Raw genomic sequence first — 26211 nt, forward strand, 5'->3', positions numbered from 1 at the left:
TTCTTAAATGAAAAACTCAAGTCAGCCGTCAGCCTTTTTTGGAGTTTAATTACAATAGGAGTAAGAAAGGAATTAGAGATAGAGAGAGAGAAAAAGGGAGAGAAGGGAATAGGGCTTAAATACCCCTTCTGTTTAGGCTGGGCCAAAAGGCCCAAGCCCTTAGATAGCTGGGGCAAAGAAAAGAGATCAGTCCCTATTACTCACGTGTCCAAAATGGAGAAACAGTCTCAGAGGCCCCCACCTTCAGCTTCCTTCAGAGCAAGACCCTCTCAGAGCCACAGGAACCACACCGACCAACTCTCTCCCTCCTCCCTTGGAGTCTTTAGACCCCCTATCTTTAAGGAAACCATCCAAGTTCCTCCCCTCCGTTCTCCCATCTACCAATCACTGTTCATCAATTTCCCTGTGCCAATGGAGGCTCTAGCTTAACCCAGGACCGCCCAGAGGTTTCTGGCTTTTGCACATGTCTGTTGAAGGTCATATTTTCAAATGATTACATCTTTACTCCTTTGCTACAGCCCTTTCTAAATCCTGTTAACCTGAGTAGTGTAGAGATTGGAATAATTAAATTTTGATCTAGGCTGCAGCCCTTACTCAATCCTATTAGGACTGAATAGGGTGGAGATTTGTTCCAAGTATCTCCATTGTATCAATTCTAAAATCAATCAAGACTCAAAGAAATTCCTGTTCTATGCTTAAGCATAGGTCAAAGTCCTTTCCATTGTTCAGCAAAGGGTTTCTGTCCTAAAGTAATCTTAAGAAGGGAAGAGAAGGAACCTCCCATGCCAATGGGGTTCCCATTCCAATAGACTATCAGTAAGAAATTTTCCAAGTATGAAATATCCCAATGGTGAAATTTCCAACATTTATAAGTCTAAGGAATTTTGAGGTTTACAATCAGAGATGTAGAACACTTTTTCCTGTGCTTATTATTAGTTTTAATTTCTTTAACTGAAAATTGCCCATTCATGTCCCTTGCCCATTTATCAATTGAAGACTGACTTGGCTTTTTGTACAATTGATTTAACTTTTTATAAATTTGAGTAATTAGACTTTTGTCAGAGGTTTTTGTTATGAAGTTTGTTTCCCAATTTGTTGCTTCCCTTCTAATTTTGGTTGCATTTGTTTTGTTTGTACAAGAACTTTTTAATTTCATGTAATCAAAATTATTTATTTTACATTTTGTGATTTTTTTTCTAACTCTTGCTTGGTTTTAAAACCTTTCCTTTCCCAAAGATCTGACATGTGTACTGTTCTGTGTTCACATAATTTACTTATAGTTCACTTCTTTATATTCAAGTCATTCACTCATTCTGAGTTTATCTTGGTATAGGGTGGGAGATGTTGATCCAAACCTAATCTTTCCCACACTGTCTTCCAATTTTCCCAGAAGTTTTTATCAAATAGTGGATTTTGGCCCCCAAAGCTGGGATCTTTGGACTTATCAAAGACTGTCTTGTTGAGGTCACTTACCCCATGTCTGTTTCACTGATCCTCCTTTCTGTCTCTTAGTCAGTACCAAATTCTTTTGATGACTACTGCTTTATAGTATAGTTTGATATCTGGGACTTGTGAAGATTCAATTTGGCTCTCCCCTGATTGTAACAATGAAGGTACTTAGCTCTTCCTTGATTGTGAAGATTAAATTGTAATCCCCTGTCTATTTTTAGATTTTAATTTTTAAAGTATAAACACAGTACTTAAAGTTGATCTACCCATTTTGGATTTTGACCTCAAAAATGTGTGAATACCCATTTCATACATTGAGTGGGACATCTGTGACCCATGTGTGAAAGGGTGGGCAGTCCTAGAGTTGAGCATAGGCTGTGATTGGTAGAAATTTAGGGGAAGTGACACAAGAGGAAAAGGTCTTTATAAATGGAAACAGAAAAACATAGAGGGAGAGACATTAGGACTTGGAGTGGAGAGAGACATTCAGACTTGGAGTGAAGAGGGACTTGGAGTTTGAAAGAGACTTTATTGGAATCTTGGAGTGGAGCCTGTGGGAGTTGAGGCTGATAAAAGAATCTACTGATTGAACCGATAAAGTGGTGAGCATAAAGGCTGACTTCCTTCCTTGCCCCTTCTTGAGACTTCTTTTCCCTGACTGGGGCCTTAGAATTGCTATCTGGGTCAAAGGAAACTAGAGTGCTCTCTCTCTCTCTCTCTCTCTCTCTCTCTCTCTCTCTCTCTCTCTCTCTCTCTCTCTCTCTCTCTCTCTCTCTCTCTCTCTCTTCCCCTTTCTCTCTTCCTTAATACCTTCCCTCTATTGTGAAAATAAACTACCATAAATTCCACTTAGGAATTAAATCCCTGATGACCAATTAAATATTCAGTCCAACAATAAATTTAACAATTTACATACACATACATGCACACACACACACACACACACACACACCTTTGCTCCAACTCCACAAGTCTGTGTCTGCCATTGGATCTCCAATAGCTGTAAGAAGGGGAATTACTCAAGTTGGATCTAGAGCCCTGGAATGCAAACACTATCAAAGATGGTTCATTAGTTTCCTAATGACCACTGAAAGTTTTCTTTTACTGTCTCTAAGGATCAAGTGGGTATACAGGAGAGGGAGGGGGATGTTTTAGTATTTGGTGTTTTGCTCTGCATTCTCAGTAATTTCCTTTTATAAAAGCTAAATCAATTCTTGTGGAAACAGTGTGAGCTAACTGATGTCCCTTGATAAATTGATATTAAGGATATAGTAACATGCTAAATGATATGCTGGGTACTTGCTGGGGGGGGGCTCATAAGCAATGGGCATTAGGGAAATGGTAGCCCTGTCCAGAGGAGCCTGACCTGCTAGTCTGAGGACAAGTTGGGAGAGTGAGCTCCAGGGCCCTATCAGAGGGATTAGACATTCCAGAAGATGGGTTGAAGCTGGAACGGTTACCTTGAAATCAATAGAAGATGGCACCCTGAACTCCAAGTTAGCAGCACCCTAAGGTGCCCACCCATCATCCCCTTACTTTGTGGTTTTAATTCTTTGTCTATTAGGAACCTAGAAGCCCTGTCTGTCTGGCCTGTGGGCAAAGCTCTAGCTAAGGGAAGGAAGTGGTTTGGAGACCAAGGTCAGATTCAAAGGATCTGAGTGAGACCAACATCTACCAGTGATGGGGAGCTCAGAGAGGGAAGCTGTGAGGCTGGCACATGAAGCTTATCTGGGGATCTATCCCAGGCAATGGGGTCTGAATTATTACCACAATAGCAAGAATCATTCAGCCATTCTAAAACTAGATGACTCCACCCCTCCATAGGCACACAAATGATCCTCCCCACTGCATGGGGCCATCAATCAACTAGAAACCACAGAAAGGAAGAAGAAGTGAAGCTTCTTAGGGTATTGGACTTGCAGAGCTATCCATGGACACATCCTGTGCCTCAGACCAGCTCCTGGTCAATTGTCAGTTCCCTCTCCCATCAGTCACTGGGACCACCATGACCCTCACCCTCTTCTTCCTGCTGTACCTTGGTGAGTCTTAAGCAGCTCCTATCTTAGAAGGGTCTTTATCTACTACCAAGTCCAACCTGTGTCCATCACTAATTTGGTGAGGAGCAAACTTTCCTCCAGGGGTGGGGAAAGACAAGTCTGAGATCTCATAGTAAAGTGGAGGAGTGTGGGGTGGGAGGGGAGGATCTGGGATCTTCTGGGGGTCCAGCTTACTTCATTCACACCAACCCTAAGTCCAGGCTCTGACCACTTTGTGTCCTTCCTCTGATAATGTTGGGTGGTGGGTGTGAGGAGTTATGAGTAATCAGGGTCTTCTCTGCCAGGGCTGTGTCTGGACCAGATGATGAGGACACAGGCAGCAGGTGAGTCCCTCCCCTCACTCCCTCTGCCCAGAGCATACTACTGACCCCAAGGGAGGGAGCTGGGAGAGATCTGGGCTGGACTGAGAGGGTAAAGTGAGAGGGGACTCAGTATATGTGGGGTGCCCACACAAGGAGGAATCCCTGGACCTAATAGCTCTCATTCCCTTCCAGACAAACTCCCCAGACCCTCCCTTAGGGCAGAAGATGGCTCTTTGGTGCCCCAAGGGAGAACTGTGACCCTCAGGTGCAGGGGGTCACAGGAGGCTGATCTGTACCGCCTGGAGCAAAAGCTAGGAAATGGAATGTCTGACATCACAGATATGACCACAGTTGGAATTGAGGTCAACTTTTCCCTTCCTTTTGTGACCTGGAACCATGCAGGGACCTACTACTGCCACTACAGACACTCACTGGGCTGGTCAGAGCCCAGTGAGCCCCTGCAGCTGGTGGTGACAGGTGAGGAACATCCCCTCCCAGGCCCAGACCCCCCAGGCAGGGTTAGCTCCAGTTCCCAGCAGCCCTAGATTCCTCCCCAGCCCAGCCTGGCCCCCAAGTGTCCTTCTGGCTCTGTCCTTCCTAGCCTCTCCCTTGTCTTTCTCTCTGCTCTCCTTCTGAGGTCAGGGGAAGGAGGAGGGAATAAGCACTTCTATAGCACCTACTATCTGCCAAGCATTTTACAATTCTAGCAGATCAGGGTTACTATAATTTCCATGTTATACGTTGAGAAAAATGAGGCAAAAAGAATGTGACTTGTCCAGCATTACATAGCCAAGAAGAGTCTGTTGCTGCATTTGAACTCAGTTCTTTCTGATTCTATGACCAGAGGCCAGATTAGAGACAAGAGACTCATTTTGGATCTCAGGAGACCAAAGAGAACTGGAGGCTCCCTGCAGAATGTCACAGGACTAGTGGATCATTTCCCATTTCCAGCCCTACCCCTCCCAAAGTCAAAACAGGGAGTGAAAGGACAGTGAATCTGCTGCTGTCCTGGCCCCCCTTCCAGCCCAGGTCTAGGCACAGAGAGGGGAGGGAGTGCCTCCTTTGTGCATTCTCAGGAGTCTGTGTTGTAGAATTTAGGAAATCAGGGGGTAGGGGAAACAGAAATCACACCCAAGACTCTGACTGTCCTTCCAACACCTGTCCCAGAGGAGACTTTGGGAAGGTAGCCCAAATTGAAGAGATGGCTCCTAATTGTGCCAATGCCCCCATTCTGTAGAGGGAGATTCTCTGCCAAAGGACCAGGAATTGGGGTTCTCAGCCCATCACCAGGGAGGAAGCCTCCCTGTCTAGGCCTCCTTCCCCACCACTCTCCCCTGTTTGTCTCTCTCTCATCTCTGTCTCCCCTCCTCTTTCCCCACCTGTCTCTGTTTCTATCTCTTTCCCTCCTTCCCTCTGACTCTGTCCCTTCTTTATTTCTCCTTCTCCCTCCACTCATCCCTCTTCTTTCTATTTCTACCCCAGAGCTGTCCAAGGTCCTTGTCTTCCCCCAATACATGTGATCTTTCCTTTCTTCCAGAGCTTAACCTCAAATCCCAGGTTGGACCTAGGAAGGCCCAGGACAGGCCTCCTTCCAGCCAGATCTGATCCACTTCCCTGCTAGATGCTTCTTCTGGCTCTAACTCCAGGGTCTCCTCTTCCTCCAGGCCTTTATGAAGAACCTTCCCTGGCAGCCTTGCCCAGCTCTGAGGTGGCCTCAGGACAGGCCGTGACCCTGCAGTGTCAGACACGGGGATGGCATGACTGGTTCGTCCTGTACAAAGATGGAGAAGAGATCACCCGGGGGATAACCCATTGTCATGGAAGGGGGCGTATTGCTAAGTTCTTCTTCCCTGCTGTGACTTCTAGCCAGAATGGCACTTACCGATGCTACAGCTTTCAAAGTACTTTCCCTAATCAGTGGTCATCCCCCAGCGCCCCCCTGGTGCTCAGGGTCTCAGGTGAGGAAACTCCAGCCCCTCCCATCTCTCCTAAGCTCCCTCTATGACCCTGAGGCACCTCACTGGGTGCTCACGACCCTGATCCAGGGGACTCCAGAGACTAGGACCAATGCAAGAAGTGGAAGCTCAGAGAGAGGGCATTGATCAAATAGGGAATGAGTCATTGTCAGTGAAGGTAGGCAGTGAGGCCTCTCCTCCATGATGTCTCTAAATAATTCTCCAATTTGCAGTCTGTCCCATTGTGTTGGTCCCACAATTAGACAATATGTATTTGGTCCTAGAAAAGTTGTTTGAGGAGGTCAGAGAGGGAGAAGAGGAGGGCAGAGCAGACCTTAGGAGTAGTGAGGTTATAGGGTGGGGGGATAAATATCCCCAAGGCCCTAGTCTTCCTCTTCAACCTGTTCTAAGCACCTCAAAGGTTCCTCACCTCCCCCAGAGTCCTGGGAGTCCCCAAGATTTGCCATCCTCTCCACCAGGTGAATAAATACTTCATCTTAGGACAGGAGGGGGTCTCTCTCTACTACTGCTCTCCATCTCCCACGTAGGTCAGGACTGAGAACCAAGACATGAGAAGGGCTTGAGGAAACCTATGTTGGCAGGGGACACACTGGAGATGGAGCAGAGATGGGCAGAAAAGCCCAAATCCCTCTCCTTTCTCTTGACCTCTCCAATAGCCCCTGTACCCTCCCCTCTGATCCCCATACAACTATAACTGGGACAACTGAGGATGGGGGCCATCCCATCCCTGACTTCTCTAGCACTGCAGAAGGGTCTGTCAGGTGTCTTCATCCCAATTCCTGTAAGCTGGAAGTGCCAGATGACCTCCCCACCCTTGTTTCTCCTCTGCACAACTCAGCTTCCCACCAATCCAGCAGACTCTGGTCTGAAGATGCAGAGGAACTTTACAATCATGGGGCCAGGCAAGATGAGGGGTCCTGAGAAGGATTCAGATTCTCTCCCATACCAGCTCCTCCATTCTTCTCTCTGGGTCTCACCCCTGCTCCCAGATCCCCTCCCCCAGGAGCTTGGAGAGGGATCACAGGAATCACAGAATCATCAAGTCTCAGAATGAGAGCAGGAGAGGTTCTGGTCCCATTTGACAGATGGGAAATCCATGAGGCTAGAGAGAGGAGGGAGTTGCTCAACATCCCCCCCCCCCACAGAAAATCTGGGCAGAGTTATGCTCAGACCCTCCAGTTCTGCAGGCCTCTATGGACCGTCTCTGCAGAGTCCCTAACCCAGTCCCTTCCTCATTTCCAGGGACCTTCCCTCCAAGCCCTGAATCTGAGAACAGGCTCTCAGGTAAGTACCTGGAGGATTCCTGACAGAAGGTGGAGGGAAGCAGTGGGGCTCATTGTCCAGTCAGGGTCTGCCTGCCCCTCCAGGGTCTCCTCATTTATTGCCTTAGCACCTTATTATGCTTCTCCCACCTCTGGGTCTTTGCCCAGGCTTTGTTCCCTGCCTAGAATACTCTCCCTCCTCATCTCCTACTCTTCCAATGCAAAGATGTCTCTCAGATTTAACTTAGGAGGCCTTTCCTACAAGAAACTTTTCCTGATCTCCAGGTTGTCCCCACCCCAATTATTAGTGATCCTACTCCTCAGATGAGTGGTTTATTTGTGTATATGATTAATAGTCCAGGAGAATATAAGCCCTGGAAGAGTAGGATTTAGCTTCCTTTTGATTTTGTATCTTTTGGAATTGGCTTAGCACCAGGGCTGGGTCCAGGATGGGTGGTTAATGAATGTCTGAAGAAGAGAATTATGGGAGCCCACTTAGGACAGGGCTGTGTCTCTTTCCCTCCCATTGGAGATTAGGACTGGGAGAAAGCATTGTCATGATAATCTAGAGAGAGAAGAAACTCCTACAAGAAATGGTGGTCCATAGTGTCAGATATAGGGTGAGTACTGAGACCCTTAGCCTGGAAATGAAGACATCTTTTGTGACTTTGGGGAAGCAGCTTCTGTCACTTATGAGATAAGAGCCAGGCTTCAGAGGGGGAAGGAGAGAGTGAGGAGAGGAAGTATAAAATTGAGGTCATGGGAGAGAGATGGGATGGAATGAGGGGAGAGGAAGGGATGGGCTCTGGGGAAGGAAGAGGCAGGAAGTTGCCCCAGCCACTCAGACCTCTCTCCTTCCCTCATTCACAGAGCCAGCCTACCAGGTGGGTACTAACAGGAATATTCCCAGTTAAAGGGGAAGGAAGGCCTGGGATGAGGATCTGAATACTTGTGGGAGATGATCTTAGTTATCACAAGTGAAATAGGGGCCAAACACAGGGCAGCCATATCTCAGTGACAAACTCTTATTCCCCAGATCGTGCTGCCCTGGATTATACTATGGGCAATCTAGTCCGCCTTACCTTGGCTGGGCTGGTCCTTATCCTCCTGGGGGTCCTGCTGACTGAGAACTGGAAAAGCTCCAGGGAGTCATTGCCTGAGCACTCTGACCAGATCATCCCTCAAGATAGAGGTGAAAGAAGGAAGGAATGAACAAAGCTATTTAACAATCAAAATTTAAAAATGTGGCAAGGACTCCCTATGTGCCATACACTGGGTTAAGCACCAAGATACAACTAATAAAAGAGATAGAGACAGACAGAGGGATGAGAGAGAATTAAGAGTTCCTGGCCTCCCAAACCTGAAAATCTTTTTGAGTAGACAATGCCTAAAAGAGAGAGAAGCAGGAAAAAGCATTCTGTTCTGGGGAGGTGATGGGTGTGGAGGAGGAGAGCAATGGAGTAGGAGGAGTGATGGATGTGCAGCATTATATAATATTGTACAATGTACTTTATTGTTTCCATATGGAATGCTAGTAATGTTTTATTGTGTGTTCAATTCATCAATTAAAATTTGTTACAGATAAACATATATATATATATATTGTATATGAATAAGAATATCATGTTCTATATGGGTCAAGTGGTGTTCACTTATATTCACTGTTTTAGCTGTCTTGGTCTTGGAATGTCTCCCCTTACAGACACAAACCAAAAAATGCCTACTTTGAAATTACTGAGCATAATCCTTCACAGAATAAGTGGATATTTAATGAAATAGAGCACTTTCAAGCATTCTTGATGAATAGACAAGAGCTGAATAGAAAATCTGATTTTCAAATATGAATCAAGGGAAGTATAAAGAAGATAAATAGAAAAGAGAAATCATAAGAGATTCAATAAAGTTAAACTCCTTACATTCCTATATAGGAAGATATACTTGTAACTACTAAGAGCTTTATCATCATTGGGGTAGTTAGGAGTATTCAGAGATAGAATGCATAGGTGTAAGTTGACTGGAATGGGATTATATTTTAAAAAATAAAATTAAATGATAAGAAAGAGGTTTGAATTATGAGGAGAAAGGGGGACTTAGAGTTGGGTAAATCATTTCACAAAAAGAGGCATGAAAACGCTTTAAAATATATGGGGATAAGGGGGTGGGGGTGACAGGTACTGCTTGAACTTTACTCTCATTTAAATTGACCCAAAGAAGGAATAATACACACCATTATTGGGTATAGAAACCTAACTTACCATAAAGGAAAGATGGAAGGGAATGGAATAAGGGAAAGGGAGACTGGCAGAAGGAAGGATAAATTTGGGGAGGCTGTGGTCAGAAACAAAACTCTTTGAGGAGGGACAGGGTGAAATGAGGAAAAGAAAAAGGATAAATGGAAATAGAGCACAATGAAAGACATTCTAATAAGTATGAAAAGAAATTTGCAGCAAACTTCTTCAATGAAAGATCTCATTTCTTAAAAGCAGAGAAAATAGATAAGAATAAAAGTCAATCCCCAAATGATAAATTGGTCAAAGGACATGAATTGGAAGCTTTCAAATTAAGATATCAGAGCTATCTATATTTATGTGGAAAAATGCTCCCTATCACTATTTACTAGAGAAATACCCATTTTATAAACATTGAGTCCTATTTCAACCTATCAGATTGGATATTATGACAGAAAGGTAAAATGACAAAATTTTGATGGGATGTGGAAAAATTATGACACTAATGCACTGCTGGTGGAGTTGTAAACTGATCCAAGAACTCTGTAGAACACTTTGGAACTATCTCAAAGGACATTAAACTGTCCATACCTTTTGATCTAGTAATACTACTACTAGTTCATATCCAAAGATATCAAAGATAAAAGAAAAGGGCTTATATGTACAAAATATTCATAACTTCACTTCATGGTGGAAAAGTATTTGAAATTAAAGAGGTGCCTATCGGTTGGAGAATGGCTAAACAATATGTAGCATATGATTTTGAAGGAACACAATTAGGCTATAAGAAGTGATGAGAGGATACTTGAAGAGAAACTTGGGGGGAATTTACACGAACTGATGCAAAGTGAGGTATGCAGAACCATAGATTTGAACTCAACTCTTCTTTAGTGCTCCAGTTGTAAACCTTAAAATTTCTCAGACTTATGAATGTTGGAAATTTCCCCATTGGGGAATCTTCTACTTAAAAAAATTCCCTAGCAGATAGTGAGAATTCTACTTGAATGTGAAAACTCCTTGCCTTGGGAATATCCCTATTCCACCCTACTTAAGACTGCTTTAGGACAGAAAAACTCCTTGCTGAACAATGAAAGTGCTTTGACCCATGCTTATGGAAAGGACAGGAAGTTCTTTGAGTCATGCCTGTTTTTAAAATTGATACAATGGGATGCTAGGTACCCATATAGGTGGGGCAACTTGTAAACTACTTAAACCTAAAAGGGTGATAACTGATTCAGTTTTTTCTTAATGAAATTTGTCGACACAGCAGCATTTTTTTTCTGACTTACTAAAGAGATTAAAACTACTCAGCTGTGAATGCAAATTGGGCGGTCCTTTAGAAACATCTACAGTGATTGGTAGATGTAAGGACTTTGGGGAGGTGAAAGAGGAAATTTTGCCCTTAAAAATAAGAGCTTGGATCTCATTCAAGAATCTCGACTTCTGATTCTCATTCTGGAGGATCTCATTCTGAGAGACTCATTTCCTTGAGGATTGATGCTTGAGGGCTCTTTCCTTGGAGATAGATCTCTTTGAGGAGAAGTGCTCTTGGAGGAAATCTCATTCTGAAGGAGAGCTCCTTGAGGAGCTCCTCTGAGGGGCTCTGTCCCTCTAGGGAAGGAGCTCTGGAGGCTCCTGAGAGAGGCCCTTTGAAACAATCTCTGGCTGGAAGACTCTTTGAGGAAGGATGCTGGCCTGGTGTCACTAGTATCCTTGTTTAGTCAGACCTTGTGGTGAGTGTTAAAAAACTGACTTATTTCTCTTTTAAGACTCAGGTCTAGGCCATATTGGCTTGAGGCCCTTCATACTTATTCCTTTCTTACTCTCTCTCTTTCTTTGATTACTCATTGTATTGTTAATTAAAATCTCTATAAAACCCAATTGAGTTGGGTATTTGAATAATTGGGAATATTTCCCTGGCGACCACCTTATATTTGATTTTTAAACCCAAGACACTGTAGTGAAACATATTTCTGCGGTCAAATTTACTCACCCTCTCTTATATCTATCACAATTTATATCTTCCACTATTTTAATCACTACAGTTTAAGACCTCAACCATTTTAAATCTCATACAGTAAGCTCTTGCTAAGATTGTAGGAGATTAATAAGGAGAGGGAGGAGAGGAAGTGAAGGCAAAGCAAAGATTTTAGGAAAGGGTCCTTGGACTGACTTAGGGCCCTGGATGAGAAGGTTTGAGGGGGATGAGATTGAAGGAGGCTTTCTCAGTCCCTCCTTCAGCCTTCAATCCCTGAGGCCTCCAACTTTCCCCCACATCCCCAGGTTCCTAAGCCAGAGAGCAAAAAGCATCCCTCAACCCAGGAGGCAGAGTCTAAGCTGTGCTGGGTTCAGGGAGCCTTGGAGTGATGGAGGGGCTATCTGTGCTTATACTTATGGGGGTCTGAGATGAGAGTGGTCTTGTCTCTATCTCAGTTATGGTCTTCTCTGCCCCCACCACTCCCAGATCTTGCTTCCCAGATTACACTATGGGCAACCTCACCCTCCTCAATCTGTAGGGCATTCTCTCATCATCCTAGGGGTCCTGTTGCTTGCACCTGACATACATAGTAATCATAACTGTAGGAGCTGCCTGCAGTTCCTAATTAATATCTTTGTTGGTGGACTCTTGAGAAGGAGAATGGAGACTGAGGGAAAATGAGTGAAGGGGTAAGAGAGAGAGAAAACATAACAAAGGAACAAAGAGTCAGAGACAGAGTTAAAACATATGGGATCCATTGTGCTCCTCTGATGAGATTCTCTGAGCTTCACATGTTCCCAAACTTTTATTGAAGAATTCAGGAATGTGGAGTGGGAGGAACCAATTAACACATGACATGACGTATGATTTAACATTGGCTCAATTGACAACCACATAATCATAGAGGAGGAGGCTAATCAAACAAGTGACTTGGATAGGAATGTAGTCTGAGTTGGTAGGAGCAAGGACTCTGTGGCAACTAATGTCCTGCTCAGGAACTCTTCTTCTGTCCTTTGGACTGAAGATTTGGAAATACAATAATCCAGAAGTAACACAACCATGACTCTGGTATATGAACACTTAAGATACAATATCAATACATCAATAATACTTTCAAGATACCTGGTATGCTACAGTAACTGAAAAACATTTACAGCAAGTTGCTCTGATAAAAGGTCTCATTTTTCTGGCATAATTGGAAGAGACCACTAAGAAAGATTCCAGGATCCCCTGACAGATGGGGAGACAGAGTTGTGCTTCAGTGAATGTGGGGATCTTAAAGTGTCATTGAGGTATGAAGGCAATGGTCTTTCCCAACTTTAGAGAGAGGCAAGGTCCTTGCCTTCCCCAGGATCCAACCCTGACCAAACCCAATCATACCCAACTTTTCCTCAATCCTTCCCCTATTCTCTACTGGTACTGCTCTGACCCTACAGATACTCCCCACAGTCTCCTGCCTATTTTAGTGCATTCCCATACTCCCAACAGGGATGATCACTGACAACATCTGTCAATAAATGAAGAGAAAAATACATTCCTCAATAGTACTAAAGTGTCTCAGGAGTCACAAAAACCTGAAGGCTTTATATTTACCTCCTTCAATGGTCGGAAAGTATATATGTAGAAGTAGAAAAGAAGATAGGCACAATCTACCCAGACCTCTTTTTGCATTCCTTTGGTCATCATGGTTCTGTTGTTCCTCAGTTCTGTCCAAGTCTTCGTGACCCTGATTTGAGGTTTTCTTGGCAGAGATCCTAGAGTGGTTTGTTATTTCCTTTCCCAGATCACTGTAGAGATGAGGATCTGAAGCAAACCAGGTTAAATGACTTGCCCAGGATCACACAGCTAGCTAGTAAGTACTTGTGGTCAGATTTGAACTCATAACTAAAGTTTCACTCCAAACTAAATGATCCATTCAGTGCACCTCCTGGCTTCTCTCATAGTTTCAAGGGGCCAGATGTGAAAGTACCTGAAATTGAAACCAAGTTTCCCAGCCCATCTGTGACACTGTACAATGGAGGGATCTACAATTATAGGTTCAGACCCTTATGATCATATGGTCAGAGCCCAGTGACTCCCTGAAGCTGGTGGTGACAGGTGAAGCAGACCTACCCAGCCCCATGCCCCCCATGGCTTTTCTAAGTTTGTGTAAATTATCATGAATTGAGTAACTATATTGAATTCTACACTGCAATTTTTTTCTCAATCTGATGTCAGAAGATTTTAGGAAAGAATAGTGGAGCCTGGGAATTAAAAAAAAAACTGATATAGTTGTAATGACACCAGATAATTATATTTAACCCTAAATATGATTGGATGGGCTTGCCATTTGATGTTAAATGTTATGGGAATGTAATGGGAATCAATGTGATGTAACCAATTGATCTATGATGCCATCAGTCCCATGTGGTGTCTTCTGGGAACTGCTGGTATACTTTTGTCTCAAGGGAAATCTTGTGAGAGTGATTGTGGCTTATAGAGATTGACATTTCCTGGCTAATTTCCCTAGAATGAAATTCAGTTTTATACCTGGAAAGTTTTATACATGGTTGTGCATCTTTGCCACCTTCAACTTGGCATTAATGAATACTTCAAATTAGGGAAGCACTCATCCCTTATTTTAGTTGTGTCTGTCTTTTCTTCTGTGATAGCAAATTTTCTCTAATCATGAAGGGTGATACAAATGTAAATAGATTAATGCTAAAACATCCAGAAATTAAAGAGGCACATAGTGAGGATTTTAGTTATTCAATCAAGTAGATGAATACTGAGTTTGTTGTCTACCTGTTTTTCATTGTGAGATATTTGAAAATATTTGATGTCATAAGAATAATTGGAAAATATTGCAGTAGTTTGTGAAACCAAGGTATGAGTTTTTTTTCTTCAGCTTAAACTGGTTAAGTTAAATGAGTTAGTAGCAAAGAATAACCTATGATCTACTTACCTCATAAAGACACCAAATAATTTAGAAGTGACATCTAATTTTTGATAAATTCTTTTATGTTGTAAGAGTTAAAATAGTTGAGGCCATAAACTGTAGTGATTAAAATAGTGGAAGATATAAATTGTAGTGGATAAAAGAGTGGATACGTAAGTTCTGACTGCAGAAAATATGGTTTCAAGACAGTGTCTTGTTTTACATCAAATATAAGGTGGTCGCCAGGGAAAAATTCCTAATTATTAGAATATACCCAAGTCAACTGGGTTTTATAGAGATTTTAATTAACACAAATGAGGAATTAAAGAAAAGGAGAGAAAGAGAGAAAAGGGGAATAATGAGAAAAGGATAGGCTGGACCAGGGCAGCCCTGGCCAACCAGGCCTAAGCCTTAAGAGAAAGATCAGTCAGTCCTTAATCACTCACCACAAGATCTGTCCAAGCAAGGATTCTAGTGACACCAGGACAGCTTCATCTCAGCTGCCTCCACCAGCTGAATGCCCGAATCTGAAATGTCTCTGAGCTCCTATTTAAAGGGAATTTTCTCCTCTGTCACCTCCCCTAAGTTCTCCCATCTACCAATCACAGTAGACGTTTTTCAAAGGACAGACCATTCTTAGTTCACACCTGAGTAGACTAGAATCTCTGAGTAAGTTCTCACCTCTTTGCCCCTTGTAAGTTCACAAGTTGCCTGACCCTTATAGGTACTTAGCACCCTTTTGTATTAGATCCAAAAATAGGCACAGCTTGAGAACTTTTTGACTTACTCTAAGTATGGGTTTAAGTACTTTTCATTGTTCAGCAAAGAGTTTATTGTCCCTTTATTGTCCCTTGGCCAATTGATATTAAGGCATTAGTAACATGCTAAATGATATGATGGGAACTTGCTGGGGGGGGGGGGCTCATAAGCAATGGGCATTAGGGAAATGGTAGCCCTGTCCAGAGGAGCCTGACCTGCTAGTTTGAGGACAAGTTGGGAGAGCGAGCTCCAGGGCCCTATCAGAGGGACTAGACATTCCAGAGGATGGGTTGAAGCTGGAAAGGTTACCTTGAAATCAATAGAAGATGGCACCCTGAGCTCCAAGTTAGCAGCACCTTAAGGTGCTCGCCCTTCAGCCCCTTATTTTGTGGTTTTAACTCATTGCCTACTAGGACCCAGGAAGCCCTGTCTGTCTGGCCTGGGGGCAAAGCTCTAACTGAGGGAAGGAAGTGGTTTGGAGACCAAGGTCAGATTCAAAGGATCTGAGTGAGACCAAAATCTGCCAGTGATGGGGAGCTCAGAGAGGGAAGCTGTGAGGCTGGCACATGAAGCTTATCTGGGGATCTATCCCAGGCAATGGGGCCTGAATTATCACCACAATAGCAAGAATCATTCAGCCATTCTAAAACCAGATGACTCTCCACTCCTGCACAGGCACACAAATGATCCTCCCCACTGCATGGGACCATCAATCAACTAGAAACCACAGAAAGGAAGGAGAAGTGAAGCTTCTTAGGGTATTGGTCTTGCAGAGTCAGCCCTGGACACATCCTGTGCCTCAGACCAGCTTCTGGTCAATTGTCAGTTCCCTCTCCCATCAGTCACTGGGACCACCATGACCCCCACCCTCTTCTTCCTGCGGTACCTTGGTGAGTCTTAAGCAGCTCCTATTCTAGAGGGGTCTTTACCTACCTCCAAGTCCCACCTGTGTCCACCACCAATTTGGTGAGGGGAAAACTTTCCTCCAGGGGAGGGAAGAGACAAGTCTGAGATTTCACAGTAAGGTGGAGGGAGTTGGGGTTGGGGGGAGGACCTGAGACTCTTAGAGGGATCTTCTGGGGACCAGCTGACTTCATTCATACCAACCCTAAGTCCAGGCTCTGACCACTTTTTGTCCTTCCTCTGATAATGATGGGGTGGTGGATGTGAGGAGTCATGAGTAATCAGGGTCTTCTCTGCCAGGGCTGTGTCTGGGCCAGAGGATGAGGACACAGGCAGCAGGTGAGTCCCTCCCCTCACTCCCTCTTCCTAGAGCATACAACTGACCCCAAGGGAGGGAGCTGGGAGAGATCTGGGCTGGACTGAGAGGGTAAAGTGAGAGGGGACCCAGTATATGTGGGGTGCCCACACAAGGAGGAATCCCTGAACCTAATAGCTCTCATTCCCTTCCAGACAGACTCCCCAGACCCTCCCTTAGGGCAGAAGATGGCTCTTTGGTGCCCCAAGGGAGAACTGTGACCCTCAGGTGCAGGGGGTCACAGGAGGCTGATCTGTACCGTCTGGAGCAAAAGCTAGGAAATGGAATGCCTGAGGTCACAGATATGACCACAGTTGGAATTGAGGTCAACTTTTCCCTTCCTTTTGTGACCTGGAACCATGCAGGGACCTACTACTGCCACTACAGACACTCACTGGGCTGGTCAGAGCCCAGTGAGCCTCTGCAGCTGGTGGTGACAGGTGAGGAACATCCCCTCCCAGCCCCAGACCCCCCAGGCAGGGATAGCTCCAGTTTTGCCCCCAAGTGTCCTTTTGGCTCTGTCCTTCCTAGCCTTTCCCCTATCTTTGCCTCTGCTCTCCTTCTGGGGTCAGGGGAAGGAGGAAGGAATAAGCACTTCTTTATCTGTCAAGCATTTTACAATTCTACCAGGTCAGTGTTAGTATAATTTCCATTTTATATGTTGAGGAAAATGAGGTAAAAAGAAAGTGACTTGTCCTGGATTACACAGCCAAGAAAAGTCTGAGGCTGCATTTGAACTCAGTTCTTTCTGATTCTATGTCCAGGGGCCAGATGAGAGACAAGAGGCTCATTTTGCATCTCAGGAGACCAAAGAGAACTGGAGGCTCCCTGCAGAATAGCACAGGACTAGTGGATCATTTCCCATTTCCAGCACTACCCCTCCCAAAGTCAAAACAGGGAGTGAAAAGTGGGTGAATCTGCTGCTGTCCTGGCCCCCCTGCCAGCCCAGGTCTAGGCACAGAGAGGGGAGGGAGTGCCTCCTTTGTGCATTCTCAGGAGTCTGTGTTGTAGAACTTAGGAAATCAGGGGTAGGGGAAACAGAAATCACACCCAAGACTCTGACTGTCCTTCCAACACCTGTCCCAGAGGAGACTTTGGGAAGCTAGCCCAAACTGAAGAGATGGCTCCTAATTGTGCCAATGCCCCCATTCTGTAGAGGGAGATTCTCTGCCAAAGGACCAGGAATTGGGGTTCTCAGCCCAGCACCAGGGAGGAAGCCTCCCTGTCTAGGCCTCCCTCCCCACCACTCTCCCCTGTCTGTCTCTCATCTCTGTCTCTGACTCCCTTCCTCTTTCCCCACCTGTCTCTGTTTCTATCTCTTTCCCTCCTTTCCTCTGACTCTGTCCCTTCTTTATTTCTCCTTCTCCCTCCACTCATCCCTCTTCTTTCTATTTCTACCCCAGAGCTGTCCAAGGTCCTTGTCTTCCCCCATACATGTGACCTTTCCTTTCTTCCAGAGCTAAACCTCAAATCCCAGGTTGGACCTAGGAAGGCCCAGGCCAGGCCTCCTTCCAGCCAGATCTGACCCACTTCCCTGCTATAGGCTTCTTCTGGCTCTAACTCCAGGGTTTCCTCTTCCTCCAGGCCTTTATAAAGAACCTTCCCTGGCAGCCTTGCCCAGCTCTGAGGTGGCCTCAGGGCAGAATGTGACCCTGCAGTGTCAGACACGGGGATGGCATGACTGGTTTGTCCTGTACAAGGATGGAGAAGAGATCACCCGTGGGATGAAGGAGAGTCATGGAAGGGGGCGTCAGGCTGACTTCTTCCCTGCTGTGAATTCTAGCCAGGATGGCACTTACCGATGCTACAGCTTTCGAAGTTCTTCCCCTAATGTATGGTCAGCCCCCAGCGTCCCCCTGGTGCTCAGGGTCTCAGGTGAGGGAGCTCCCCAACCACTCCCATCTCTCCTAAGCTTCCTCTATGACCCTGAGGCACCTCACTGGGTGCTCACGACCCAGATTCAGGGGACCCCAGAGACCAGGACCAATTCAAGAAGGGGAAGCTCAGAGAGAGCTCAGAGAGCATTGTCCAAATAGGAAATGAGTCATTGTCAGTGAAGGTAGGCAGTGAGGCCTCTCCTCCCTGATGCTTCTAAATCCTTCCCCAATTTGCAGTCTGTCCCATTGTGTTGGTCCCACAATTAGACAATGTCTGTTTGGTCCTAGAAAAGTTGTTTGAGGAGGTCAGAGAGGGAGAAGAGGAGGGCAGAGCAGACCTTAGGAGTAGTGAGGTTATAGGGTGGGGGGATAAATATCCCCAAGGCCCTAGTCTTCCTCTTCAACCTGTTCTAAGCACCTCAAAGGTTCCTCACCTCCCCCAGAGTCCTGGGAGTCCCCAAGATTTGCCATCCTCTCCACCAGGTGAATAAATACTTCATCTTAGGACAGGAGGGGGTCTCTCTCTACTACTGCTCTCCATCTCCCACGTAGGTCAGGACTGAGAACCAAGACATGAGAAGGGCTTGAGGAAACCTATGTTGGCAGGGGACACACTGGAGATGGAGCAGAGATGGGCAGAAAAGCCCAAATCCCTCTCCTTTCTCTTGACCTCTCCAATAGCCCCTGTACCCTCCCCTCTCATCCCCATACAACTATAACTGGGACAACTGAGGATGGGGGCCATCCCATCCCTGACTTTTCTAGCACTGCAGAAGGGTCTGTCAGGTGTCTTCATCCCAATTCCTGTAAGCTGGAAGTGCCAGATGACCTCCTCAATCTCATTCCTTCTCTGCACAATACACCAAGCCAGCAGACTCTGGCCTGAAGACACAATGGAACTTTACAGTCATGGGGCCACACAGGATGAGGGGTCCTGAGAAGGATTCAGAGGGCTCCTCTCTCCCATACGAGGTTCTCATTTCTTCTCTCTGGGTGTCACCCCTGTCCCTAGAGCCCCTCCCCCAGGAGCTTAGAGAAGGGTCACAGGAATCACAGAATCATCAAGTCTCAGAAGTGGACAGACCAGGAGAAGTCATGAGCTCAGGTCCCATTTGACAGATGGGAAATCCATGAGGCCCAGAGAGAGGAGGGAGTTGCTCAACATCCCCCCCACAGAAAATCTGGGCAGTTATGCTCAGACACTAAAGTTCTGCAGGCCTCTCTGGACCATCTCTGCAGAGTCCCTAACCCAGCCCCTTCCTCATTTCCAGGGACCTTCCCTCCAAGCCCTGAATCTGAGAACAGGCTCTCAGGTAAGTACCTGGAGGATTCCTGACAGAAGGTGGAGGGAAGTAGCAGGGCTCATTGTCCAGTCAGGGTCTGCCTGCCCCTCCAGGGTCTCCTCATTTATTGCCTTAGCACCTTATTATGCTTCTCCCACCTCTGGGTCTTTGCCCAGGCTGTGTTCCCTGCCTGGAATACTCTCCCTCCTCACCTCCTCCTCTCACAATGAAAAGATGTCTCTCAGATTTAACTTAGGAGGCCTTTCCTACAAGAAACTTTTCCTGATCTCCAGGTTGTCCCCACCCCAATTATTAGTGATCCTACTCCTCAGATGAGTGGTTTATTTGTGTATATGATGAACAGTCCAGGAGAATGTAAGCCCCGGGAGAGTAGGATTTAGCTTCCTTTTGATTTTGTATCTTCTGGAATTGGCTTAGCACCAGGGCTGGGTCCAGGATGGGTGATTAATAAATGTCTGGAGAAGTGAATTATGGAATAAGAATGGGAGCCCACTTAGGACAGGGCTGTGTCTCTTTCCCTCCCACTGGAGATTAGGACAGGGAGAAAGCATTGTCATGATAATCTAGAGAAAGAAGAAACTCCTACAAGAAATGGTGGTCCATAGTGTCAGGTATAGGGTAAGTACTGAGACCCTTAGTCTGGGAATGAAGACATCTTTTGTGACTTTGGGGAAGCAGCTTCTGTCACTTATGAGATAAGAGCCAGGCTTTAGAGGGGGAAGGAGAGAGTGAGGAGAGGAAGTATAAAATTGAGGTCATGGGAGAGAGATGGGATGGAATGAGGGGAGAGGAAGGGATGGGCTCTAGGGAAGGAAGAGGCAGGAAGTTGCCCCAGACTCTCTCCTTCCCTCATTCACAGAGCCAGCCTACCAGGTGGGTACTAACAGGAATATTCCCAGTTAAAGGGGAAGGAAGGCCTGGAATGAGGATCTGAGTGCTTGTGGGAGATTATCTTAGTGATCAGAAGTGAAATAGGGGCCAAACACAGGGCAGCCATATCTCAGTGACAAACTCTTATTCCCCAGGTCGTGCTGCCCTGGATTATACTATGGGCAATCTAGTCCGCCTTACCTTGGCTGGGCTGGTCCTTATCCTCCTGGGGGTCCTGCTGACTGAGAACTGGAAAAGCTCCAGGGAGTCATTGCCTGAGCACTCTGACCAGATCATCCCTCAAGATAGAGGTGAAAGAAGGAAGGAATGAACAAAGCTATTTAACAATCAAAATTTTAAAATGTGGCAAGGACTCCCTATGTGCCATACACTGGGTTAAGCACCAAGATACAACTAATAAAAGAGATAGAGACAGACAGAGGGATGAGAGAGAATTAAGAGTTCCTGGCCTCCCAAAACTGAAAATCTTTTTGAGTAGACAATGCCTAAAAGAGAGAGAAGCAGGAAAAAGCATTCTGTTCTGGGGAGGTGATGGGTGTGGAGGAGGAGAGCAATGGAGTAGGAGGAGTGATGGATGTGCAGCATTATATAATATTGTACAATGTACTTTATTGTTTCTATATGGAATGCTAGTAATGTTTTATTGTTTGTTTAATTTATCAATTAAAATGTATGTTACATATAAGCATATATATATTGTATATGAATAAGAATATCATGTTCTATATGGGTTAAGAGGTGTTCACTTATATTAACTTATTTAGCTGTCTTCGTCTTGGAATGTCTCCCCCTACAGACACAAACCAAAAAATACCTAACTTGTAAAATTGAGCATAATCCTTCACAGAAAAAAGTGGATATTTAATGAAATAGAGGACTTTCAAGCATTCTTGGATTGATTTTCCAATATAAGTCAAGGGAAGTATAAAAAAGGTTAATAAGAAAGAGAAATTAAAAGAGATTCAGTAAAGTTAAACTCCTTACATTCCTATATAGGAAGATATACTTGTAACTACTAAGAGCTTTATCATTATTGGGGTAGTTAGGAGTATTCAGAGATAGAATGCATAGGTGTAAGTTGACTGGAATGGGATGATATTTTAAAAAATAAAATTAAATGATAAGAAAGAGGTTTGAATTATGAGGAGAAAGGGGGACTTAGAGTTGGGTAAATCATTTCACAAAAAGAGGCATGAAAAAGCTTTAAAATATATGGGGACAAGGTGGTGGGGGTGACAGGTACTGCTTGAACCTTACTCTCATTTAAATTGACCCAAAGAAGGAATAATACAAACCCTCATTAGGTATAGAAACCTAACTTATCATAAAGGAAAGATGGAAGGGAATGGAATAAGGGAAAGGGAGACTGGAAGAAGGAAGGATAAATTTGGGGAGGCAGTGGTCAGAAACAACACTCTTTCAGGAGGGACAGGGTGAAATGAGAAAAAGAAAAAGGATAAATGGAAATAGAGTGCAAGGAAAGACATTCTAATAAGTATGAAAAGAAATTTGCAGCAAACTTCTTCAATGAAAGACCTCATTTCTTAAATGTAGAGAAAATAGATAAGAATAAAAGTCAATCCCCAAATGATAAATTGGTCAAAGGACAGGAATTGGAAGCTTTCAAATTAAGATATCAGAGCTATCTATATTCATGTGGAAAAATGCTCTCTGTCACTATTTACTAGAGAAATACACATTTTGTAAACATTGAGGTCCTACTTCAACCTATCAGATTGGATATTATGACAGGAAGGTAAAATGACAAAATTTGGATGGGATGTGGAAAAATTATGACACTAATGCACTGCTGGTGGAGTTGTGAACTGATCCAAGAACTCTGTAGAACACTTTGGAACTATCTCAAAGGACATTAAACTGTCCATACCCTTTGATCCAGCCATACCACCACTAGTTCTATATCCCAAAGAGAACAAAGTAAAAGGAAAAAGGGCTTATATGTACAAAAAATTCATAGCTTCACTTCATGGTGGAAAAGTACTTGAAATTAAAGAGATGCCTATCAGTTGGAGAATGGTTAAACAATATGTAGCATATGATTTTGAGGGAACACTATTAGGCTATAAGAAATGATGAGAGGATAATTGAAGAGAAACTTGGGGGGGATTTACACGAACTGATACAAAGTGAGGTGTGCAGAACCATAGATTTGAACTCAACTCTTTTTCTTTAGTGCTCCAGTAAGCTCTTGCTAAGATTGCAGGAGATTAATAAGGAGAAGGAGGAGAGGAAGTGAAGGCAAAGCAAAGGTTTCAGGAAAGGGCCCTTGGGCTGACTTAGGGCCCTGGACAAAAAGGTTTCAGGAGGAAGAGATTGAATGAGGATTTCTCAGTCCCTCCTTCAGCCTTCAATCCCTGAGACCTCCAACTTTTCCCCACATCCCCACGTCCCTAAACCAGAGAGCAAAAAGCATCTCTCAGCCCAGGAGGCAGAGTCTAAGCTGTGTGGGGTCTGAGATGAGAGCAATCTTGTCCCTATCTCAGTTATGGTCTTCTCTGCCCCCACCACTCCCAGATCTTGCTTCCCAGATTACACTATGGGCAACCTCACCCTCCTCAATCTGTAGGGCATTCTCTCATCATCCTAGGGGTCCTGTTGCTTGCACCTGACATACATAGTAATCATAACTGTAGGAGCTGCCTGCAGTTCCTAATTAATATCTTTGTTGGTGGACTCTGGAGGAGAATGGAGACTGAGGGAAAATGAGTGAAGGGGTAAGAGAGAGAGAAAACATAACAAAGGAACAAAGAGTCAGAGACAGAGTTAAAACATATGGGATCCATTGTGCTCCTCTGATGAGATTCTCTGAGCTTCACATGTTCCCAAACTTTTATTGAAGAATCCAGGAATGTGGAGTGGCAGTTAGCTAATGAACGTGTAAAATGACAAATGATTTAACATTGGCTCAACTGAGAACCAGCAGTTTGTTCAGGGACATTGCATTGTCCCTAGTGGAAGAGTCCGTCACCTTCTATTGTACCACAGTGTATCAGTCTCTGTGTATAATGTTTTCCTGGTTCTGCTCCTCTCGCTCTGCATCACTTCCTGGAGGTTGTTCCAGTCTCCATGGAATTCCTCCACTTTATTATTCCTTTTAGCACAGTAGTATTCCATCACCAACCTATACCACAATTTGTTCAGCCATTCCCCAATTGAAGGGCATCCCCTCGTTTTCCAATTTTTGGCCACCACAAAGAGTGCAGCTATGAATATTCTTGTACAAGTCTTTTTCCTTATGATCTCTTTGGGGTACAGACCCAGCAGTGCTATGGCTGGATCAAAGGGTAGACAGTCTTTTGTCACCCTTTGGGCAGAGTTCCAAATTGCCTTCCAGAATGGTTGGATCAGTTCACAACTCCACCAGCAATGACTTAATGTCCCTATTTTGCCGCATCCCCTCCAACATTCATTACTTTCCTTTGCTGTCATGTTAGCTAATCTGTTAGGTGTGAGGTGAGACCTCAGAGTTGTTTTGATTTGCATCTCTCTGATTATAAGAGATTTAGAATATTTCTTCATGTGCTTATTAATAGTTTTGATTTCTTTGGCTGAGAACTGCCTGTTCATGTCCCTTGCCCATTATCAATTAGAGAATGGCTTGGTTTTTTGTACAATTGATTTAGCTCTTTATAAATTTGAGTAATTAGACCTTTGTCAGAAGTTTTGTTGTTAAGATCTTCCCCCAATTTGTTGCTTCCCTTCTAATTTTGGTTGTATTGGCTTTGTTTCTACAAAACCTTTTTAATTTGATGCAAAATTATTTATTTTGCATTTTGTAATTTTTTAAGTTCTTGCTTGGTCTTAACAGCTTTCCTTTCCCAAAGATCTGACAAGTGTACTATTCTCTGTTCACCTAATTTACTTATAGTTTCCTTCTTTATGTTCAAGTCATTCACCCATTCTGAATTTATCTTGGTGTTGGGTGTGAGATGTTGATCCAAACCTAATCTCTCCCATACTATTTCCCATTTTTCCTAGCATTTTTTGTCAAATAGTGGATTTTTGTTTCAAAAGCTGGGATCTTTTGGTTTATCATAGACTCTCTTACTGAGGTCACTTACCCTAGGCTTATTCCACTGATCCTCATTCTGTCTCTTAGCTAGTAACATATGGTTTTGATGATCACTCCTTTATAGTACAGTTTAAGATCTGGTACTGCAAGGCCACATTCCTTCGCATTTTTTTCATTATTTCCCTGGATATCCTTGATCGTTTGTTCTTCCAAATGAACTTGTTATGGTTTTTTCTAATTCAGTAGAAAAGTTTTTTGATAGTTCAATGTGTATGGCACTAAATAAGTAAATTAATTTAGGTAGGTTTGTCATTTTTATTATATTGGCTCGTCCCACCCATGAGCAATCAATGTTTTTCCAATTGTTTAGATCTAGTTTTAAGTGTGTGGAGAGTGCTTTGTAGTTGTGTTCATATAATTCCTGTGTTTGTCTTGGCAGATAGATTCTGAAGTATTTTATATTGTCTTGGGTGATTTTAAATGGAATTTCTCTTTCTATGCTGCTGAGATGTGTTGGAGATACATAGAAATGCTAATGACTTATGTGTGTTTATTTTGTATCCTGCAACTTTGCTAAAGTTGTTGATTATTTTGACTAGCCTTTTGGTTGATTCTTTAGGACTCTTTAAGTAGACCATCATATCATCCAGAAAGAGTGATAGTTTGGTCTCCTCATTGCCAATTTTAATACTCTCAATTTATTTTTTCTTCTCTAATTGCTATAGCTAGTGTTTCTAGTACAATGTTAAATAATAGAGGTGGTAATGGACATCCTTGTTTCACTCCTGATCTTATTGGGAAGGCTTCTAGTTTATCCCCATTGCAGATGATGTTTGCTGATGGTTTTAAATATATACTGTTTATTATTTTTAGGAAAGACCTTCTATTCCTATACTTTCTAGTGTTTTCAATAGGAATGAGTATTGTATTTTGTCAAAGGCTTTTCTTTTTCTGCATCTATTGAGATAATCATGTGATTTTTGTCATTTTGCTTGTTAATATGGTCAATTATGTGGATGGTTTTCCTAATATTGAACCATCCTTGCATTCCTGGTATGAATCCTACCTGGTCATAGTGAATAACCCTTATTTTCACTTGTTGGAGTCTTTTTGCTAGTATCCTATTTAAGATTTTTGCATCTATATTCATTAAGGGGATTGCTTAGTTTTCTTTCTCTGTTTTTGACCTGCCTAGCTTTGGAATCAGTACCATATTCATGTCATAAAATGAATTTGGTAGAACTCCTTCTTTGCTTATTCTGTCAAATAGTTTGTATAATATTGGGATTAATTGTTCTTTGAATGTTTGATAGAATTCATTTGTGAATCCATCTGGACCTGGGGATTTTTTTCTTAGGGAGTTCTTTGATGGCCTATTCAATTTCTTTTTCTGATATAGGGTTTAGGCAATCTATTTCTTCCTCTGGTAGTCTAGGCAGTTTATATTTTTGTAAATAGTCATCCATATCACCAGATTGCCATATTTTTTTGCCATATAATTGGGCATAATAGTTTCCTCTTCATTAGAGGTGAGGTTTCCCTTTTGTGATTCTTAAAAGTTGCTCAGACTATACCTTAGAAGATTTGGTTAAGCTATTCCCCTATTGTAACAATGGAAGCACTTGATCAGGAATGTACTGGGAACTTTAAAATTACTCCACCCTGCTCAGACAGTGCCTTAGGGGAAGATAAAGTTGCAAATTCCTGATTGAACAATGAAAAGTCCCCAACTCATACTTATAGTGAAGTAAAAACCCTAAGCTAGGTGGTCTATTTTTAGATCTAATAAAAAAACATGCTAAGTACCTATAAAGGTTAAATTAATCACCAAAAGATCAAGCAACTTACAAAAGGCAAGCTTAGCAAAAGAGATGTAAAATTCTCAGAAGATATAATATATCCAGAGAAGGTGAGAACTAA

The 26211-nt window shown here is 43.6% G+C and overlaps 1 protein-coding gene across 1 annotated transcript; it reads left to right on the forward strand.

Moving 5' to 3' along the window:
• The first annotated feature begins 3379 nt into the window (after nucleotides 1–3379).
• LOC107652300 (leukocyte immunoglobulin-like receptor subfamily A member 6) lies at nucleotides 3380–20568 on the forward strand. Its single transcript, XM_056826285.1, has 10 exons — nucleotides 3380–3488; nucleotides 3791–3829; nucleotides 4001–4285; nucleotides 5473–5766; nucleotides 8083–8238; nucleotides 15702–15818; nucleotides 16342–16626; nucleotides 17771–18061; nucleotides 19335–19376; nucleotides 20393–20568. The coding sequence occupies exons 1-10, from the start codon at nucleotides 3380–3382 to the stop codon at nucleotides 20566–20568; spliced, it is 1794 nt and encodes a 597-aa protein (XP_056682263.1).
• Nucleotides 20569–26211: the final 5643 nt, after the last annotated feature.

This window comes from Monodelphis domestica, chromosome 4, assembly GCF_027887165.1.
Source record: "Monodelphis domestica isolate mMonDom1 chromosome 4, mMonDom1.pri, whole genome shotgun sequence".
Lineage (NCBI taxonomy): Eukaryota > Metazoa > Chordata > Mammalia > Didelphimorphia > Didelphidae > Monodelphis > Monodelphis domestica.

Excerpts from the sequence above, each read along its gene's own strand:
- LOC107652300 (XM_056826285.1), top strand. The coding sequence starts at position 3,380 with ATGGACACATCCTGTGCCTCAGACCAGCTCCTGGTCAATTGTCAGTTC. Across the intron at positions 3,830-4,000 it reads GATGAGGACACAGGCAGCAG|ACAAACTCCCCAGACCCTCC; the intron begins GTGAGTCCCTCC and ends ATTCCCTTCCAG. Across the intron at positions 19,377-20,392 it reads ATCTGAGAACAGGCTCTCAG|GTCGTGCTGCCCTGGATTAT; the intron begins GTAAGTACCTGG and ends CTTATTCCCCAG.